Below are 19,322 nucleotides of genomic sequence, written 5' to 3' on the forward strand. Positions count from 1 at the left end.
GTGGTTAGAACTAATGACAAACTGTGGTGTGGGGAATACTTTATCTCCACAGGTTTCAAAGTGAACCTTCTATCGAGGCTTTCGTACAGCGCGTCTCTGACTTTGTATGGCTGGGCTGCTTCAAGAATACAGTAGTAGAAAGCTGTATGTGCCAGAGTTACAATCTTAATTCTGAGCTCTGTATGCGTTTGGGATTTATTTGACTTTACATGACTGGCAAAGTCACTTCTGTGGAGTGCTGCCTTTGGGTACTCTCTGTACCAGTAAAGCTGATCATTGCTTTTGTCTCATATGAGCAAGCCAGTGTTACAGTGTCCACTTCTTTCCCGATGATGCTGGTGTCCCAAACTGGGTCAATTTTATCTTGAGACAGTACACCTGTTCAGAAAAGATATATATGCAAAGACTTAGATAGATAGATAGATAGATAGATAGATAGATAGATAGATAGATAGATAGATAGATAGATAGATAGATAGATAGATAGATAGATAGATAGATAGATAGATAGATAGATAGATAGATAGATAGATAGATGGATGGATGGATGGAGGGACAGACAGACAGACAGAAAAAAACAACAAGTTTCACATAAATGCAAATCTCAAAATTTTACATATGTGATTGTACACACACACAAACACGTATATACACACATATGTAACTGTGTAAGTTCATTAAAAAAAAAAAAAAAAACATTTTACCTGATGCCATAATGAGAATGAGTATGAATGATTTCTCCGTGGCAGTGCAGGCATGTGCAGATCAGATCAGAGCTGTGTTTATGTTCACAGTGGTTTGAGGTGTTGCTCTGTGTGTTGCTGTGAGTTTCACTGCAGCAGATATGTTCACATGAAACGAATTCAGGAAGTTCTTGCACTGCTGAGATGAGTTCTATCTATTTTCACCTTTATTACACCATCAGTGATTTCACAGATAGCAGCTGCAACAATGTGTCACACAATTGCACGCATTTGCACATGCTCTTGCACTTCCAGATAACAGACGTAAAAATAGTCAATGATGTCCAAAAAAATAGGGAGAGAAAAAAGAAAAGAAAAGAAAAGAAAAGAAAGAAAACTGTCCCCAAACTGAAGAATAGCGTGAGTGTTCGTATGTGGTTTTATATTTTAATACAACATTTAATGCAGTTATCTTGACAGAAATCTTTCCAGCTTAAATTATCCGAGATAGTTCAAAGCCCTGTGTTTTTTGCATCAGTGCTGAATGCACCGTTGCACTGTGGGTCTGACAGAACACAGCACTCTCTCACTCAGACACGTCCTCCTGTTGGAATGTCAGAAAAACAACGAAGAACCGTTTGTCCTTTTGCAGATTTCTTTCTTCCACTTAACTCCTTCCTCCGCTCATCCCGAACGTCACCTCCCATGCATCGTACATTCAGCATGTATGTAAGGAATTAACGTGCTTTATCTAATAACGGTACGAAATGCTTTAATCGATGGCGTACTTACATTTGAGTTTACAGTCACAGTCTTATTTTTAATAGAAGGATGAACTTCTGTTAGCTCGCTGATATTGTCATCAGAGTTGCCTATAACAAAAATATCAGCAACATACAATCATAATCAGCATACAAGAGCTTAAAAAGTAATGTCATGATTGACGACCTTTTGAACAGGTACACAAAAAAAAAAAAAAATTAGCCTCATTTATCAGCCATAGTATCATTGAGTCCTGTCGTGGAGGAACTAGATGAAAGCAACCCTATAAAAAGTAACCTGACAATATACTGTCTTAAATTCCTCTTTTACACTTGCTTTCTCTCTAATGTGTCAGGTTTGAAAGCAAACTTTAGTCAGTCAACTGACTTCATGTAACAGTGTGTGAATTCAAGCCAGTGTTGTAATGCCACCCAGTGTCTGACTTGTCCCATTGCTATTCCCTTCTTTTTTTTTTCTGTTTTTCTCTCACTCATTCATGGAGCTCTCATTTTATGAGGATTTCTGTTAAAGATATTTGAGTACTTCACTGTAAGATTATTTTCATTAAAAAATAATAAAGTTCATCCTAACCAGCTTGCAGTTAATGGGAACACTGATATGCAGTGCTTCTCATATAAAGGACCATTTTCACAGAGGATTGTGCTCCAGATACTGAAGCTTAGTGAGTCATAGCATTTAAGTAGCATTTGAGTGAGTGATTGAGTGAGTGAGTGAGTGAGCGTTTGCAAAGTATACAGTTCTGTGCAGCGTTTCTCCACTACTGTTGAGGGCGCCATAAGTCTTTCTTAGTAGCGTTTCACTGAACAAGTTACATGAAGAACGCTATGTTCAGATCCGCTATACCCTAATTTTTATACTATATGGAAAGTCTTATTAACTGTACATGCAGCAATCAATATTATATACTATCTGCATAATTTGTGCAGTTGTAGTTTGGCGCTGTCTCCCTGGTAAAGGCCATGAATTAAACGCGGGCTACATGAACACTGGAAGTTAGCTAGTTTGAAGCAGTTTAGGAAGACCTCTCCTGTCAAAATGGCAAAGGGAATGTATCTGGAGCATTACCTGGACAGTAAGTGGCATATGACAGTAATGTTATGTGCATGGTTGATCACATATTTAATGTCATGTCCGCTATCAGTTTGTTACTCAAACGATAAAAGGCGTTAATCTGAGTAGCTAATGTAATGGTTCTTGAGGGGGAAAAAATATGAGTTGCCAGCTATAGCTGTAGCCATCAGGCTAATGATGGTATTTATGCCTAGGAATGTGCTTCGGCAGTTCGTATTGCCAGATCGCTCCAAACATATCTCTGATTACTAATGTTGTTAACTTACTTGATGAAAAGAATAAATTACTGTTGTGTTCGGACAGATTTTCTGAGTTTGCTGGTACAATAGTAGTAAGCAGCTAGCTTGCTAAATAGCTTAGCATTCGGCTGCCCTGCCTTCAAAAACGACATTGTAAGGCATTACGTGTGAAACGAGACAAAAAAATGAAAATAATTGATATGAACAGTGTACTTGCTGTGTATGTTGTTGGTGTCTTGCACACGCAGATTGGTTGCCAGCCACAAAAAGACTGTCTATATAGAGTTAGTGACTAGAGCAAAAGGTGTTTTGTTTGAGCCCCTTGGTAGGCCAAAACGTCAAGCATCAAAACATCTACTTTTCATAACATCACGCATTTTGTCTTTAATTATGCGTGGAATTCAAATGGCACTTAAACAACACGTCTCTGCTGTGGAGCTCTCGATGAAAATACAATAAAACATACAAGGGAACCAAAAATACACCACAGTGCAAATTTCTTCTCTTTTACGCGAAATGACTCAGCTGGCCTAACCGTTAGTGCTATCGTAACATCTCAGTTTGATTTAAAATCATTATTTGGCCATCAGGTATCGAGGGCCTTCCTTTTGAATTGCAGAGGAACTTCTCTTTGATGACCGATTTGGACAATAGGACGGAAGGTATGTAATGACGGCTATCGTTAACTGTATAAACAAAATGATAGCTGTAATACACATAATATGAGGTGCACATAAATGCAAATTATGCTACTACAACAGTTAATAGTTTGTTTATGTTTTACGGAGGCTCATTGACAGTTGCTGAGCTTTTGAAAAAAAAAAGGTGGTGTTTTATGTTTGGAACAAATAGGAGAAAATGAGTATTGCTTTACATGGACTGTAAACATTTTCTTATTTTCACAGAAAAGAAGGGAGAGATTGATCGACTAGCGGCTGAGTATATAGAAAATGTTAGAAACCTGGCGTCCGAGGAGCGTGTCCAGCACTTGCAGAGGATTGAAAATGCTTACAGTAAATGTAAAGAGTACAGTGATGACAAGGTTCAGCTTGCCATGCAGATATACGAATTGGTAAGCCATTGTGCATGCTCACAGCAGGGTGTGTTTTTGCATGACTGGGATTAACAAGGTCTAATATAATATCAATTTCTCGTAGGTGGACAAGCACATTCGGCGGCTGGATGCTGATTTAGCCCGATTTGAAAGTGATCTGAAGGACAAACTCAACTCGGGTGGCCATGAGAGCTCAGATGAAAAAAAATCTAGGAGTAAGAACTAATTTTGCATGTTATGCCATAAATGAGTGGTTGACTAATTCATATGTTTTTGAAAAGTGAAGCTTTTCTTTTCAGTATAGCACATTTGTGGCCTAGGTAAATGTACATATATGTCAGGAGTTCATTGTTGTCCATGAATGTGAGCATTACAGTAAATGTATATGAAAATTACCATGAGTTCAAAGCAACATCTTAATCCCCTCTCCTTGCAGAGGACAAAGGCAATAAAGAGAAGAGGGGATCTAATGCGAGGGACAAGAAAGGATCCGATCTGGACTCCCCCAAGCAGAAAAGACACAAAAACAGGTAAGTTCCTCATATACATTCGGGCCGAGGTTCCCCCGAACAGAGGAACTGATATGTTACGTGATGATTCGTGTGTATGTACACTCACTAATATTTCATTAAGTGACTGCTGTGTTTCTGTCATTGACATCAGTGCTTCTCTTTCCTTCTTTCTTTCTTTCTTTCTTTCTTTCTGTCTTTCTTTCTTTCCTTTCTTCCTTGTACCCCTTGTCTGTCACTCTGTCCTCTAGCCCCACCGTCAGTGACTCAGTTCTTGCCATGCACCCGTCAGATGTGCTTGACATGCCGGTGGATCCAAATGAACCGACTTACTGCTTGTGCAGTCAGGTCTCTTATGGAGAAATGATAGGCTGCGACAATAGTGATGTGAGTACTTGAAATCATTCTAACAATAGCATCATTTTGCATGGAAAGAAAACACACACACACAACTTTTGTACAAAATCAGTTTTTGCATTCTGCCTGGAAGAATTTCAAGTGAGCGTGTGATATAAAGAAAGAAGCAGCAAAAACCACTAAAGAAAAATCATTTGAGCAGTGATCATTTCCAGAACAGGTGCACTAGTCCGTGGGAGAGGTGTAGCCAAGTACCTTGACGGAACACAACTGCATGAATTTTTATGTAGTTGGCTCGCTGATTCAGAACAAAACATTGAATGAATGGTATGCATGAATGATTGACAGCATTTTCCTTTTTCCTCAAGTGTCCAATAGAGTGGTTTCACTTCGCTTGTGTTGGCCTTACTTCAAAACCAAAGGGAAAATGGTGAGCGAGAAGACGTGAGACTTCTGTAGTTTTTAGAGTTCACACTTTTATGCTGTCTCACTTCAGAACATTCATATTTCAATACTTCATAACGTCTGTAACTGAGAGTTATTTTTAACAGTTTTACCCTTTGTCTGTGCTTTCAGGTACTGTCCTCGCTGTATCCAGGAAATGAGGAAAAAGTAGAGTCTCTATCATGTTTACTGTCATTCAACAGGTTTAGAATTATTATAACATAACACATATAACCAGGAATTCAAATGGAACATGTATTGATCCAGAACAAGTACTCATATATTCAAAACTGTCCTGTCATTTCAAGATTATGCGCCATCAATTTTACATTTTGACCATTAAGAACAATTGGTGCACAGGTGTGCCATAGAATATTTATCAGATGTGATATTTACCAAATGACATTTTAATTTACTGTACAGTTTGAAAGTGGATATAGGTGCCTTTCCAAAGAGTGTTTTTACGACACAAAAAACGATTGTATTTCCCACGACCAAAAAATTGATTTATTGTCATTGTTCTGCCCTGAAAAGATTTTCAGTGCTTAGTTTTATGAATAAAGTTTATTTTTAAAAATGAAGTATTGCTTTCTGCTCCCTATCCATCCGATCATTTTTGTTTTTACACGTAATGGTAATAATATAATAATAACACTAGTAGAGGTGGATCTGAAAGAGATTCAGCCGCGTTACTGTGGTCACCCATAATTTGTGTAATCTTTCTAAGTGAAATAAATGACATGCTTTATATGGGAGTCCAGTATTTTCATGACCTGTCCCTGCAGTGTTGCAGCATTACACCAAATCATTCATTCTTGAGAAAACCATCATAAATTGCAATGGCTGACATTTTTAAATTGAACTTTTATATTCTTGAATGGAGCTGTTTTGTAACATTACAGAGGTTATGTCTACACAAAGGCCAGTCTGTATTTAACTTGCAATCACATATTGGTTCAGTGTTCAACATCTAGTTCTGAAAATACTGGACATGCTATGAATTTTGTGAACATATATATTTAAGTTGGCTAGAATGATTAAGCTATGTGAGGTATCATAGCAGTGTTGCTATGCATGCTTTAAATATAATTCTGCCTGTAGAGGGACCGTGTCACTTGGTGGGTTCCCTTTGTCGAGCATCACATCTTTGCAATATTTTACACTGCATAGCTATTGGCCCTGAGGTTCCTCAACACATTTTTCTAAAGCAGGAAGTATCTACTGACTCCGGACAACCAACAACCAAAAGGGCTTCAGGTAGATTCATTCACCAATGTTCACTTTAATGTATGCCATGATTGTTAGAGTATTAATCTATAAATTATATTTGGTCTCGAGTAATTTCAAGTGAAGTGTGTATTCCTTTCAAATGATACAATTATACTTATTTTCTAAAGAAATTGTTGCATGCGGAAATGTCTTTGCAGATCTTGTTTCTACAGGCAGAAGTGATTCATTTGATACATGTTTTCCACGCTTTTGTTACATTTCTGTAAAATTATCCTGAATTCGCAAATCGTCCTTGGACGTCACTTCACAACCGGATAGAACCTTGTTAAACGATACATGTTAATCACATTGCTGGGAAAGGTAGTTCTTAGGAATACCCCTGTGCGGTTTGAATACTGCGACTTCTGAGGAACTGGACTGCTATACCCATCATTCGTGGCGAACCTGTAGAACTTTCATGCTTGGTAGTTTGAGTTCGTGAATAATCTCTCCGATTAAAGATTACATGTCATATATACATGACGTGTTCTTGATCTCACAGATACATACCAAAAGCTTTAACAAACTGCACAACACATGTTAAATCGATTAAGGGAAACGTTTATTCCCGTTCTCTGAGACCCAAGACTGGGTTGGGTCGGTAGTTCCGCTTCCCCTCCGCCATAGCAGACCTACCCCGGGTCCAAGGAGATAAAAGAATATAAAAAACGCATCGGTCCTTTAGTCGGAAAAAATAAAAGTGTCTGGGTCGGTATACTTGAAGTGTCGGGTCTGTGAAAATTGCGACAAAATCAAATAGCTGCTCATAGAAAGAAGAGCTAACTTTGAAGAGTTTTGCGGGAGTTTCACCGTTCTTTGCCTGGTGAGTTGACGATGCTAACGAATAGATAGCATGGCATCTTGCGCTTAGGTTAGGGTAATTCAACCGAAAAATACCAATGCTTCCTTTGCTTGTTTGCTTATCTGTTAGTGGAATAAAATAGAGTCAACTATTATTGATTTATGTGTATTATCATTTGTTTGTATCCTAAAATACGACTTCCAGATGGCTTTCATTGTGCAGAGTGCTTGGGGTGTGTAATGATGATATGCCAGCGTCTACCACTGACAAAGTTGCTAATGTTGCTAACACTAGCTCCTTAGAGTAGCCTGACGTATTGCTAAGTTTGCTAGTTTGCAGAAGGGTTGGTTTGGAACGAGTCCTTAAAATGGGTAATGGTCCTGCCGACTTTCTGCCAAATTTAGCTCATTTGTTAGATTATGTTGTTAATTGACTTACTTGCGTCCTACACAGCAGCAGAAAGCGTAAACCTAAAGGTTAGGGATTTTGATGAAGTTTTTGGCTAGCTATAGCATAACCGGCTAACATGGACTGTGTTGGATGTCCCAAACCGTTACATTAAAGATGAATGAGTTTGGCTGACTAAGACCTTGTTTCTGCTTTGTTTTGTACGTTGTACCACCATTACCTGACGTATCAGATCTTTATAATTACTTGCTGTAGGTTAATGTGAATGACTTGTATGCCTACTTGTTCCTCGCGTAAGGTGTGTGCAGAACAACTTTAGCCACATGAGCAGTATCTCTCGCACATTTATCAACATGCTGACTGTGACATTGAAATTTGTGAAAGTACACACTTTATGAGACACTTTTAGACGTTGAACCATTGTCTGGTTGGTGCACTTTCCACGGATATCTTACTTCGTCGGTACAATATTGTGACTTATCTCCTTCATAACTAGGCTAAATAACTCTTGTTTAAGATGAGGAGTGTTTAGTTAGTCCTTGAAACAGTAACTAAACTGCTGAGTTTAACGTAAAGATGTACAAAACTGGTTAGTATTTCATCTTCACTGAAACAGCAGTCAACAAAGTGATTCATACCCCTGGTTTTGTGTGGTAAAGAGTAAGAGTGTGTACTCTACAGTGGAGAGGTATTCTACACTCTTTGGCAAGGTTATGAGTGAGGGATGGGCATTCTGGATATGGGTCGGTATTTCAAAGTAGTTAAGCCGCTGGCTTAGTTCCACGTCTGCCGATGATGGCTGTTGAAGACCAGGTGTCATACTTTGTTGTGTGGATAAGGAGAAGGCGCCTGCATGCTCCAATAGAAGAACAGGAGGGCAGGTTTACTCAGTCCAGGAAACCATGCTCAGAATTTCCTTTTATAGAAACTGCTAGTACAAAAGGCCCCAGATCGCTCTTCCTGTAAACAGTTCCTCCACACAACTACACATCTGTAGCAGGCAGTAGTGCACAAGTGACTGGTTCACCTTAGACACTCAAATTACAACTGTGCTCTTTAATAATCATGACATGGTCATGACATGGTCAGGTCTGAGTATGCCTGCATGCACCCACAGGTAGCAGAGACACTCTGGTCCTGTGTCAACATTTTATTGAAGGGCTTTTTTTTAACATGTGGTTTGTGATTTAGGCCAAAACTTCTCACCATTTGCAGGCTAGGTGGGCCTTGTGTGTTTATTGACATTGTGTGTCACATTGTGTTGTGACATAACAACAATTTAGAACAACTAGAAATGAGCATAACTGGCCCTACACTAGCTTTTCTAAAGTTTTGGGAAATTAGTTGTCTCTAGGGAAATTCCAGCCCTCTTAAAATCTTTTAGAGACAGTAGCGAGTTATTAGAAACTCAAAATATTAAATATTGGTATTCAGTTCTGCCGCGTATACACGCATTTGTGTGGGTTTAAGGGAACAAGAGACGTAATATGATTGGTTAGTCTTTGGAGGGTCCATTTTTTTCTTTCTTTCTTTCTTTCTTTCTTTCTTTCTTTCTTTCTTTCTCTGTCTCTCTCTTTCTTTCTTTTTTTTTTTTTTTTACATGTGGCTGTTAGTCTCCTATGTTTACATTATGTCTGCCAGACTCTAATTGTGAAAAACAAACATGAGCATTTGAGTGGGGCTAGCATAGCTCAAGAGGAATTGTAGAGACTCAGGGGAACCCGGCGGAACGTCCGGAGGCTTCCTCTTCAAGAGTTTCTTTGGTCTTTTGTTTTCACTTCCATTTTTTTTTTCTCCATCATATTTGACGCGAGCTTATATAGGTTGAAGTGGAGTGGCATTCGTTGTCTATGGCGAGGAGAAAAAAAAATGCTGTGGCTTTTGAGCACACAAGAACATGGCCGAAATAAAGTGTTATCTTGGCAAGCAGTCCTAAGCTTTTTTTTTTTTTTTGCCCCTGTGTTCTTGTTTAATGAGTAGAATTGTGGTACAATAACTGTTAATGTGTTTGTTTGGAAATGTCATCTTTACAACAGGAACTAGTTTTTTTTTTTTTTTTATTCAGCTAATTTCTTTTTTTGTAAGGTGAGCTGCAATTTATCAGTCTCTTGTAATGGTTGATTTCAGTTTCTTCAGGGTTACACATAATTAGCTGAGGTCTTTTGCAAAAGCGGATTGTGAAATCTGTAGCCTGCAGGTTTTTGTAAAGGCAAGTAGGCGGACCAGCCTTTCCAATGCACGCATGGTATGAGTGTTGTGCTGAATGTACAGCGTGTTGTATCAGCGCATAAACCCCGTTTTTGGCCTGGGGTCACTCTTTCTTTCACTCTTGATCTTGAAGAATGATCATTCCGGATAAAGATGCAGTTAACACAGTGAACGTTATCTCTGTCTAATGAAAGTGCTTGAGGTAGCAAGTTTGCTGTGCATTGATTTTTTTTTTTTCCCCCTCCGAGCAGAAGATGTCTTTTCTGGCCAGAGACCACACCCATTTTCAGAGCTCTGGGATTCTCAGTGTGCAAGTTTGAACTTGGCCATCCTGCATTATCTGTGAGGGGGGAAAAAACCAGAGAAGCCTTCACTGAAATACACACAAAAATGTCATTCTCCAGATGCACAGAATAGCTGACGGTTTAATGCTTCTAACTGCCTTTCTCATTATGGAAAGAAAGATTTGCACGCTCGCCACACATTCACACAACCCTCTTTCTTCCATTAGCGTTGCTTGAAACATTTATCTTTTTTGAGCGCGGGATTATTTGCAATAGTACGTTTGTCAGGTCCCTGATGCAGATGTGTGACAAGTTCTGAAACACATCAGCACAAACAAGCCTCTTTCGCCGTCAGATCCAAATATAGCGGCTCATCCAGCCCTGACCGACTTGATTCTTATCACCGCGTACCTGCCTGACGGCCTCTGTCAGCATGTCGTTTCATTCAGAAGGAGTATTAGAAAATTAGCGCACATGACTAGATGTGTTTCGGAAATCCAAGGCTCATCAGGGGCAGAGCAGAGATGCATGCAGCTTTGCCTTTGTGCAGGAGGGCCTGTGCCCAGGCCTGAGGGTAGTCTGTTAGCTCTGCTCCACGCTCAGCGGCACAGGGACATGACTACACTCGTAGCGCTTCGTCCCGCTGTGGTATGAGCCTACTTGCAGGAACTTGTCCAGCTTTCAGCTTACAGCACGAGGGAGAGAGAGAGAGAGAGAGAGAGAAGGACAGAGTGTGGACACACACACACTCACACACACACTCTTGTAGTTTTTCCTGTATCGTGGAAGCGTGTAAGGTTCGGACCGAGGGACGTCGACCGGAATTTCCTACCAGGGCTCTTCAGGGTGAGAAGGAAAGGGATGATGATTCAATCCCGCTTTGATATTCCCATCAACGTGTTGGTGTTGGAACAAAAACCTTTTTTTTTTTTCTATCTCGTTTGCTAATTATCTGTCAGTAGTCCTCGGCAACTATGTCCTCTTTTAACCTAAGTCTTTGCATTGAAAGATATTGTAAGCTGTACTGTTGGCACCAACTCCGTCTGCTTAAACATGGCTTTGAAAAAGAACGGGAATTCTTATGTGGCCGCTCAGATGGGACACAGGCAGTATAATTTGCTGTTTGATTTAAGCTGAAGTCTGTTTCTGACTGCAGTCTCCTGAGAGATTTGTTCCACTGTTTGTGAATACCATAATTATTAACTGTATGACACAATGGATTTTTATAGATTTGAGAGTGGGAATGTGAATTCACACAATGGTACACAGACTGCCTTTCAAAACGCAGTCTAGTTTAGATTTGCGGGCATTGACTCGTCTCCTTTCATATTTGTCAGCGTTATGTGTGATAGAGGATGATAAAGTGTGTGATAAGATACAATGACCCGCTGACATGGCTACTTCACTTTTTCAGAGAGGAAACAGGAACTAGCTTCTGGCAGAGTGCTTACATCACGCCAGGCTTTTGCAACAATTGTCTGCTTGTCGATAAGTCCCCGGCCTGACTCTGTAGACTTGCCTGTGTAACATTGTCTGAATTTCTCTTTTAACACTGTTCTTACTGTTGTCTCTCTTTAACGCTGCTCCTGTTTCACAGACGTTGCCAGGACTTGTTACAGTGGAATGTCTCAACTCCATTCACTCGATTTTGGGTGCTTGTTTGTTTGCTCATGAATTTCATGGAAATTTGTTTTAAAAAGACATAAACAGCTTCTTTTTCCATTTAGTCTAGTTAACCTATGCTTTTGATGAAGCATATGTGGGTCTACGCCCAACAGAAGCCAAAAAAAGGATTATTTGCTGATACATTATGCCAAAACATCCTTGTAAAAGCAGCATTTCCTAAGGGGAAAGGTATAATCAGTTGCTTCTGCTCTCTGTAGTGCTAGAAGACAGACTCGCGATGGAGTATTATAGATTTGGCAGTCATTTTCAGAAAATGTCGGGAAGAATGCACTCTTTTTCAAAAACAGTTCCCTCAGTCGAAATTCAAGTTGCCGCTTTCTGATCGTCATCTGCTCTAAAGAGGCCCATTCGGATGGATCTGCCCGTGTTTTCTCACTGCTCTGCTGGAACACAGTCGAGCAGGTTGAGAGCAACGCTGTCAAACAGGAAGACGTTGTGGTCAAGTTGAGGTCGCAACGCGTGTGACTGATTTGTTGAATTGATCTCATTGAGGTGAGAAACAGGAGTTTTCCTTATAAGGGCACGTCAAACGCTTCGCCAAAACCGGCAGACGACTAGCGCGGCACTGATTTCTGAGCGTACCTAGTCGCCGGTAATAGTCCAGAGCTCCGTCCTGCAGCGTCTCGCGGGGTTTCGCGCGCCGCAGTTCCCGAACGTCACCTCGAAATACCGCGCCTTTTTAGCTGCGAACGTGTTTTGTTTTCACGAATGAAGTGATGTTAAAGACTGCTGGTTTCCTGCCGCATGGCCCAACCTCCCACACCACCCTTTGCCTGCTGAGATTGCTTGGGCCTATGCCTTTCCATAGGCACACATCCTGTTGTGCACTGCATCGCGCTGTGACCTAGAAACCTAGTCTTACGTCGACGAGGTGACGAACTCTGAGAAGTGAGGCTAACAATAGCCGTAATATCACTACTAAGCTCCTAACCTAAAAGAGCCTCTGCTCGTCTCATTGACCGCTTCTGTGGGTACATGCCCAGGCTAACAGTGCTATGCCCTGCTCTCGCGCAGAGGCCAACTGTGTTTGCACTTTGCCATGATCACAGCCAAAGGCAGTGTGGCACTGGTGCAAAGTGAGCCCCGACATATAAAGTCTGTCTGCACGAAAGGGCTTTTACTGTGGCTTTCACACAGAGTCAGCATTGACGCTTCTTTTCACACATGAGTGTTGTACAGTAGGTGACATCTTTGTAAAGAGAGAAACTGACGATGCAGCGTACGAGCGTAGATTGTCGTGTCGAGTTTTAGGGCAGACGTTGTTTCAGAAAGGTTGCGTGTGATGGACAGAAGAGTGAAACAGAAACTACTAACCTGTCCTTGACCCTGAATGAGTCAGGAAACATGAAATCATGCAGTCGTTCATACGAGGTGTCTCAGAATAAGAACACTGATCTCGTATCAGCTCCCCTCGCGGTGCGTGTCTGGATTATGAAGGGCACAAACTGATCCTGGATCGGTACGCTTCCCTTACGCTCTCTGCACTCTCTCTCCCACAGGTTGATCTCTGAAGCCCTGTGACTTCCTTACCTGTGCTTCCCTGTCATGTCTGATAACGGAGAGCTGGAGGACAAGCCACCCGCCCCCCCGGTCAGAATGAGCAGTACCATCTTCAGTACAGGAGCCAAGGACAACCTGTCAGGCAACCACAGCACCAAGCCCCTGCCCTCCGTGCCCGAGGAGAGGAAACCCCGCAACAAGATCATCTCCATATTCTCTGCAGAGAAAGGTGAGCTCCACGGACAGGCCAGAGAGTCAACGATGGTAAAGAGGGGAATATGTACACAGAGCGCTGTTCCCTGTCCTGTCATCAATCACGTATCTCACATTTTCTTTACAGCTTGTTGAAATGACCGTATGTTTATGTTAAAGGATCTTTTTAGAGCCGACTCTTTCGACACTGTAGCTTTTTGGACACCAGCTCTCTGTGATCGTAAGCTAAGACTGTCTGATGAAACTCTCTCCTCGCTCTTGATCTCTTAGGAGGGAAACGGCACAAGGACAAGGAGCGCCCAGAGATCTCGCCTCCCTCAGACTTTGAACACACTATTCATGTTGGTTTTGATGCAGTCACAGGGGAATTCACGGTGAGTGCTAACCCTTCTTCCCTCATATTGTACAACAACACATGTATGATTTCGATGTATTAAAATCCACATTGATCAAGCTCTACGAGCGGTAATTAACAATCAGGCACATTTCCTAAAGCCTTTAAGAAACCTTTCTTAAAGCCACATCTTAGACGAGTGGCAAACCAATGTTATTGTTAAAAATGTATACCACATAGCGCATAGCATCTTCAGGAAGAGTTAAAGACCCGTAAAGAAGTTCACTTTCATGCATTTTTGCATTTCTGTAAATGACCTCTCATTTCCTCTTGCTGAAAACTTTCACAATATCTTACACAAGGCTTGAAGAAAACAACAAAAAAAGGTTGTTTTGTTTTGACTTTGGATCCCTGGGAGGGTTAGTAGGAGCTGGGATAGGGTGGGTTCTTTTACTGTGCTATTGGATGGGCACAACAGCATGAGAATATTGATGTCAGTTGTGTGTGATATTCTGTAAAACCGTACGATAAGATTATAATTGAAAAAGACATAAAATCCAGGAGGACAAAGCAGCAAGGCATGAAAGACCACGCTATGTAGTGAATCTCGTCACAATGTATAGCATCGTCGGCTCTCCTCTTCGCATCAGACCTAACGACGCCGTGTAACCATGGCGACTCTCTCCAGACAGCACAGCCTCTTGTGCCTTGTCGCTGTGTAATAATTTGCTGTGGCCGGATAAACTCCAAACGCCGGCTCTAGTTTCCCGCGGCGTGTTTGTAATGAGATTAGCGGTGAGGGCCTGATCGCCGTGACTCTGTCGCCGTCTCCAGGGCATGCCCGAGCAGTGGGCCCGCCTGCTCCAGACCTCCAACATCACCAAGTCCGAACAGAAGAAGAACCCCCAGGCTGTGCTGGACGTGCTCAAGTTCTACGACTCCACGGGCAACGGCAGGCAGAAATACCTCAGCTTCTCCTCCTCAGGTACGCTCCTTCTCTCCTTCTCTTTCACCCTCTCTCTGCCTTAATCCTCTCCTTCTCCCTGTCCTTTCACTACAATCCCTCTCTCTCTCGTCGTCCAATTGAAACTTCTGTCCCCTTTTGGTTCTCCGACCCAGATAAAGATGCAGCGCCTATAAAGAAGGGCACGGAGCCTTCACCTCCGCACGCCAAGGACCATGATGATGACGATGACGACGAATCCCCGCCCCCAGTTGTAGCGCCACGTCCTGAGCACACCAAATCTGTACGTGGGCCTGAGCGGCCGGGACCGTCTCTTTTCCGTAACCTTACGAAAGCAGACTTTTAAGAGCTGATTGCCTGAGTCTGGTTGCCTGAGTCTCAAGCTTGTGTTTGTGTTTTGGTTTAGAATAAAAGGCCCACTCAGTAGCTGCTGGGTTGCCTTATGTGCTGGATGTGAAAGAAGCCTTTGACTTATTTTGTTTGTTTGTTTGTTTGTCCCCCCCCCCCCCTAATGTTTTCTGCGCTCAGGTGTACACCCGCTCCGTCATCGACCCCATTCCTGCACCTGCAGCCAGCGGCGACGCCGCAGACTCGGCCTCCAAAGCTGCAGACCGACAGAAGAAGGGCAAGGGCAAGATGACTGATGAGGAAATCATGGAGAAACTGAGTAAGTTCTTCTCTCCTCCCCTCCTGGCTTTTTCTGACACGCTCGCGCTCTCTCTCTCTCTCTCTCTCTGAACAGGTATGCTGATAGTGCATTGTCTTTACTCGTCCAGTTAATATGCCTGTTCATTTCTCTCAGGAACCATAGTCAGCATTGGCGATCCCAAGAAGAAATACACGCGATACGAGAAAATCGGACAGGGGCAAGTAGCTTTCTTTATTGCAGTTATCTAATTTTACAGTGTGTCCAAGGAACCTGTTATAAGTAATGCATGCAGCATTCTAACATGGTAATTCTGAAGTTTATTAGCCATTTAGAATAGCCAGTAAAATAAATCTTACACTTGTTACAGAGCGTCTGGTACCGTGTACACAGCCATTGATGTTGCTACAGGCCAAGAGGTAAGATATTCTCATTTATTCTGATCTCAGATCAGTTTCCTTTCATGAGATGCATTTAGAGAGGCATCAGTGTATGTTTTGTCATTTGACTGTGAAGTCTCATTCAATATGTACATATCCCTGTAAGACATCAGAGTCTGTCTGAAATAACTGCTTTTTCACACTCTGAAGTGACAGGAACATGAAAAGATTCTTAAATTGGCTTTCTTGCAAATCTCACCAGTGACAGACAGTTACACATACACAGAGAGAATAAAACCACTATTCCTATTCATCACATCCAAGTTGGAAGCAGCGGTAAAACAGACAAGTGGTATTTTGGAGTGTGAAAAATAGCTCAAAAACGTGTAGACTACATTAAATATTATTGAAGATTATTATTCAAATGATCCTGAAGCAGTTTTAATAGCAGATATATATTTCGTGTATTGTGTATACTGTGCCTAGCCAGTAAGATGATATCAAATGCAACAGATCTCCATACTAATTAGCAAATACGTCTCCATACCAGGTGGCCATCAAACAGATTAACCTGCAGAAACAGCCCAAGAAGGAGTTGATCATTAACGAGATTCTGGTGATGAAGGAGCTTAAGAATCCTAACATCGTCAACTTCCTTGACAGGTAGCAACGGAGCTCTGCCCTCATAACCCCGGAGGAGGGGATTGACTTATTATTTAAATATTAATTTTCTTTTCCCTAAATCAGAAATAAGACTCTTTGGTCTTTATGGCATCAAGTTGTGACTGCTCTGGGTTTGGTTTTATTGTAGTTTCCTCGTCGGGGAGGAGCTGTTTGTGGTGATGGAGTATCTGGCTGGAGGCTCGCTGACCGACGTGGTGACAGAGACCTGTATGGACGAAGCTCAGATCGCAGCAGTCTGCAGAGAGGTAAGTTCAAGGCCACGCAAGGGAGGGTAAACACACACACACATTTAATTTACCGCAACGCGAACTCACCGATGTTTTCCGGCTTCGCCACAGTGTTTACAAGCGCTGGAGTTCCTGCACGCCAACCAGGTCATCCATCGAGACATCAAGAGCGACAACGTGCTCCTGGGAATGGATGGCTCTGTTAAACTCAGTAAATTTCTCTCTCTCTCTCTCTCACTCCATCAACAGCTGGCTTCATAAATCAGCAATTATACCTCTTACCTCTTCGTAAATCAGCAGTTATATCTCCTAGAGACAGAATGGACTCGTTAAGCCCAGAGTACGTCCAGTATTTCACCACGCTCCTGTGCTTTCCTTGTTTTTAATCCTCCTTCTTTTTCCTCTTGCGTTATCCAGCCGACTTTGGCTTCTGTGCCCAGATCACCCCTGAGCAGAGCAAGCGCAGCACCATGGTAGGGACACCGTACTGGATGGCCCCCGAGGTGGTGACGCGTAAGGCCTACGGACCTAAAGTGGATATCTGGTCCTTAGGAATCATGGCCATTGAGATGGTGGAGGGTGAACCTCCTTACCTCAATGAGAATCCCCTGAGGGTGAGCATGAGAGAGCCCTCCTGTACACGACCTGTTGCTTCAGTGCTTAGAGGCCGTACCCCGTCACAACCCTAAAAAAAAGGGTTCTGTGTCTGTTTCGTGATCCATCAGCAGGGATCGTCGTGTGCTTGATGTAGAACACTAGACTTTTTGAAACATTTATCTGTAAGATTTCATTTAAAAGCAGCAGTTTTGCTTGATGGGAGTAATGCGAATTTGTTAATTGTTGTGCAGTTCAGCTCAGTTTCAAGTTATTCATGTTGCAGTTCAGTTTCAAGCTATGCACGTCCTGTATGTTTCTGATATTATGATCAATTGTAAAATGAGTATGAGATATTCAGCATTCAGGATTAATTGCCTGATTTGCTATACTCTTTTATAATAATAATATAATACAAGTTTTTTTTTTTTTTTTTACTTTTCATTTTTCTTTAGGCGTTGTATTTAATTGCCACCAATGGCACTCCAGAACTGCAGAACCCAGAGAAACTGTCACCCATTTTCCGTGACTTCCTGAACCGTTGCCTTGAGATGGATGTTGAGAAGCGAGGAGGAGGAAGAGAACTGTTACAGGTGTGTTCACATTGTGCAGACTCAAATCTGAATCTTAGTCAACACAGGATTCCAGATGGCAGCACCAATGAAAACACAGCAACCCATGTTTTCTGCTTTTTACCACCCACCTAAATGATTAGTCACACAGTTCAAACCACTGGAAAAATGGAGTCTGAAGCCCTGAAATAGCCTCATGTTAAATTCATCCAGTGTTTGAATATGGCAATAACAGGACCACCCGGTAGGTTTGAAACAAAGATGTTTGTGGCCCTGTGGTGACCTCATTAGAGTGTGTGTGCGTGTGTGCTAATAGCAGTCCTATCTCTGTACAGCATCCTTTCCTGATTATATTTATTATTATGGGTCATATATATATATATATATATATATATATATATATATATATATTGTATCATATATCATATTATAGTGAGTTCATTAGAGTCTGTGTGTACTAACTGCAGTCCTATCTCCAAACAGCGTCCTTTCAGCATCCTCATTATATTTATTATTATATATATTATGTTATTCTATTATCATTAGAGTGTGAGTATGTGCTTCTGGTAGTCCCATCTCTGTGCAGTATCCTTTCCTGATAATATAACAACATATTTAAATATAATGTTATATTGTTTTTATATCGTTTTATGTAATATTATAGTGATGTCATTAGAGTCTGTGTGCTAATTGCAGTCCTATCTCTGTACAGCATCCTTTCCTGATTATATATTAAATATGTTATTATATTAGGTTATATTGTTTTTATATCATTTTATGTAATATTATAGTGATGTCATTAGAGTCTGTGTGCTAATAGCAGTCCTATCTCTGTACAGCATCCTTTCCTGAAGCTGGCAAAGCCCCTGTCAAGCCTCACCCCACTCATCCTTGCCGCCAAGGAGGCCATGAAGAGTAACCGCTAGCCTGGAATCTCTCTGAGAAAATGTGCCAATGTCCAAACTTCTTTACCCCATCTATCCCTCTGAGAACAGTTTCTCTACCCCCCCCGCCCACCCCGCGTGGAGATCTTCTCTCGCCCTTTCTTTAAGGACCCGTTCTACTCGGCCCAAAGGACATTCGCCAGGTTCCCTTTGGACCACGGACTCGCACAATCACCGACTGCCATGCCTTTCCCTCACCAAACTCTCTGCTTTTCTCAGACAAACATCCGAGATCCCAGCCGAGAACGAGCCGTCACAGGCGGGCCAAAATACCACAGAAGCTGCAAACTGTAGATGTGTTGGGGTTTTTTTTTTGTTTTTTGTTGTTTTTTTTTCTTTTCTACTGATGTCTATTTTTTTTCCCTGTATTGGTTCCATTGCTGATGCCTTGATTTATATCAAACTGTGCCTAAACATTAAGTAAGTTTCTTTGTAAAAGACTTTTTCTTCTCTCCCCCCTTTTTTTT

The 19,322-nt window shown here is 41.7% G+C and overlaps 2 protein-coding genes across 2 annotated transcripts; both read left to right on the forward strand.

Annotated features, from left to right (window-relative positions):
• The first annotated feature begins 2,481 nt into the window (after positions 1 to 2,481).
• On the forward strand, positions 2,482 to 5,335 carry ing5b (inhibitor of growth family, member 5b). The gene is made up of 8 exons (XM_030775308.1): positions 2,482 to 2,538; positions 3,367 to 3,438; positions 3,682 to 3,848; positions 3,934 to 4,045; positions 4,267 to 4,360; positions 4,591 to 4,726; positions 5,065 to 5,126; positions 5,273 to 5,335. Exons 1-8 carry the CDS (start codon positions 2,502 to 2,504, stop codon positions 5,310 to 5,312), a joined length of 720 nt encoding a protein of 239 aa, XP_030631168.1. The 5' UTR covers positions 2,482 to 2,501; the 3' UTR covers positions 5,313 to 5,335.
• Positions 5,336 to 7,081: 1,746 nt separating this feature from the next.
• On the forward strand, positions 7,082 to 19,135 carry pak2a (p21 protein (Cdc42/Rac)-activated kinase 2a). Its single transcript, XM_030773755.1, has 14 exons — positions 7,082 to 7,232; positions 13,297 to 13,526; positions 13,784 to 13,884; positions 14,679 to 14,829; positions 14,964 to 15,091; positions 15,337 to 15,475; positions 15,611 to 15,674; positions 15,825 to 15,873; positions 16,385 to 16,497; positions 16,646 to 16,763; positions 16,857 to 16,956; positions 17,163 to 17,359; positions 17,795 to 17,932; positions 18,751 to 19,135. The coding sequence occupies exons 2-14, from the start codon at positions 13,343 to 13,345 to the stop codon at positions 18,835 to 18,837; spliced, it is 1,569 nt and encodes a 522-aa protein (XP_030629615.1). The 5' UTR covers positions 7,082 to 7,232; positions 13,297 to 13,342; the 3' UTR covers positions 18,838 to 19,135.
• The last annotated feature ends 187 nt before the right edge of the window (positions 19,136 to 19,322 follow it).

This window comes from Chanos chanos, chromosome 5 (assembly GCF_902362185.1).
Source record: "Chanos chanos chromosome 5, fChaCha1.1, whole genome shotgun sequence".
Classification (NCBI taxonomy): Eukaryota; Metazoa; Chordata; class Actinopteri; order Gonorynchiformes; family Chanidae; genus Chanos; species Chanos chanos.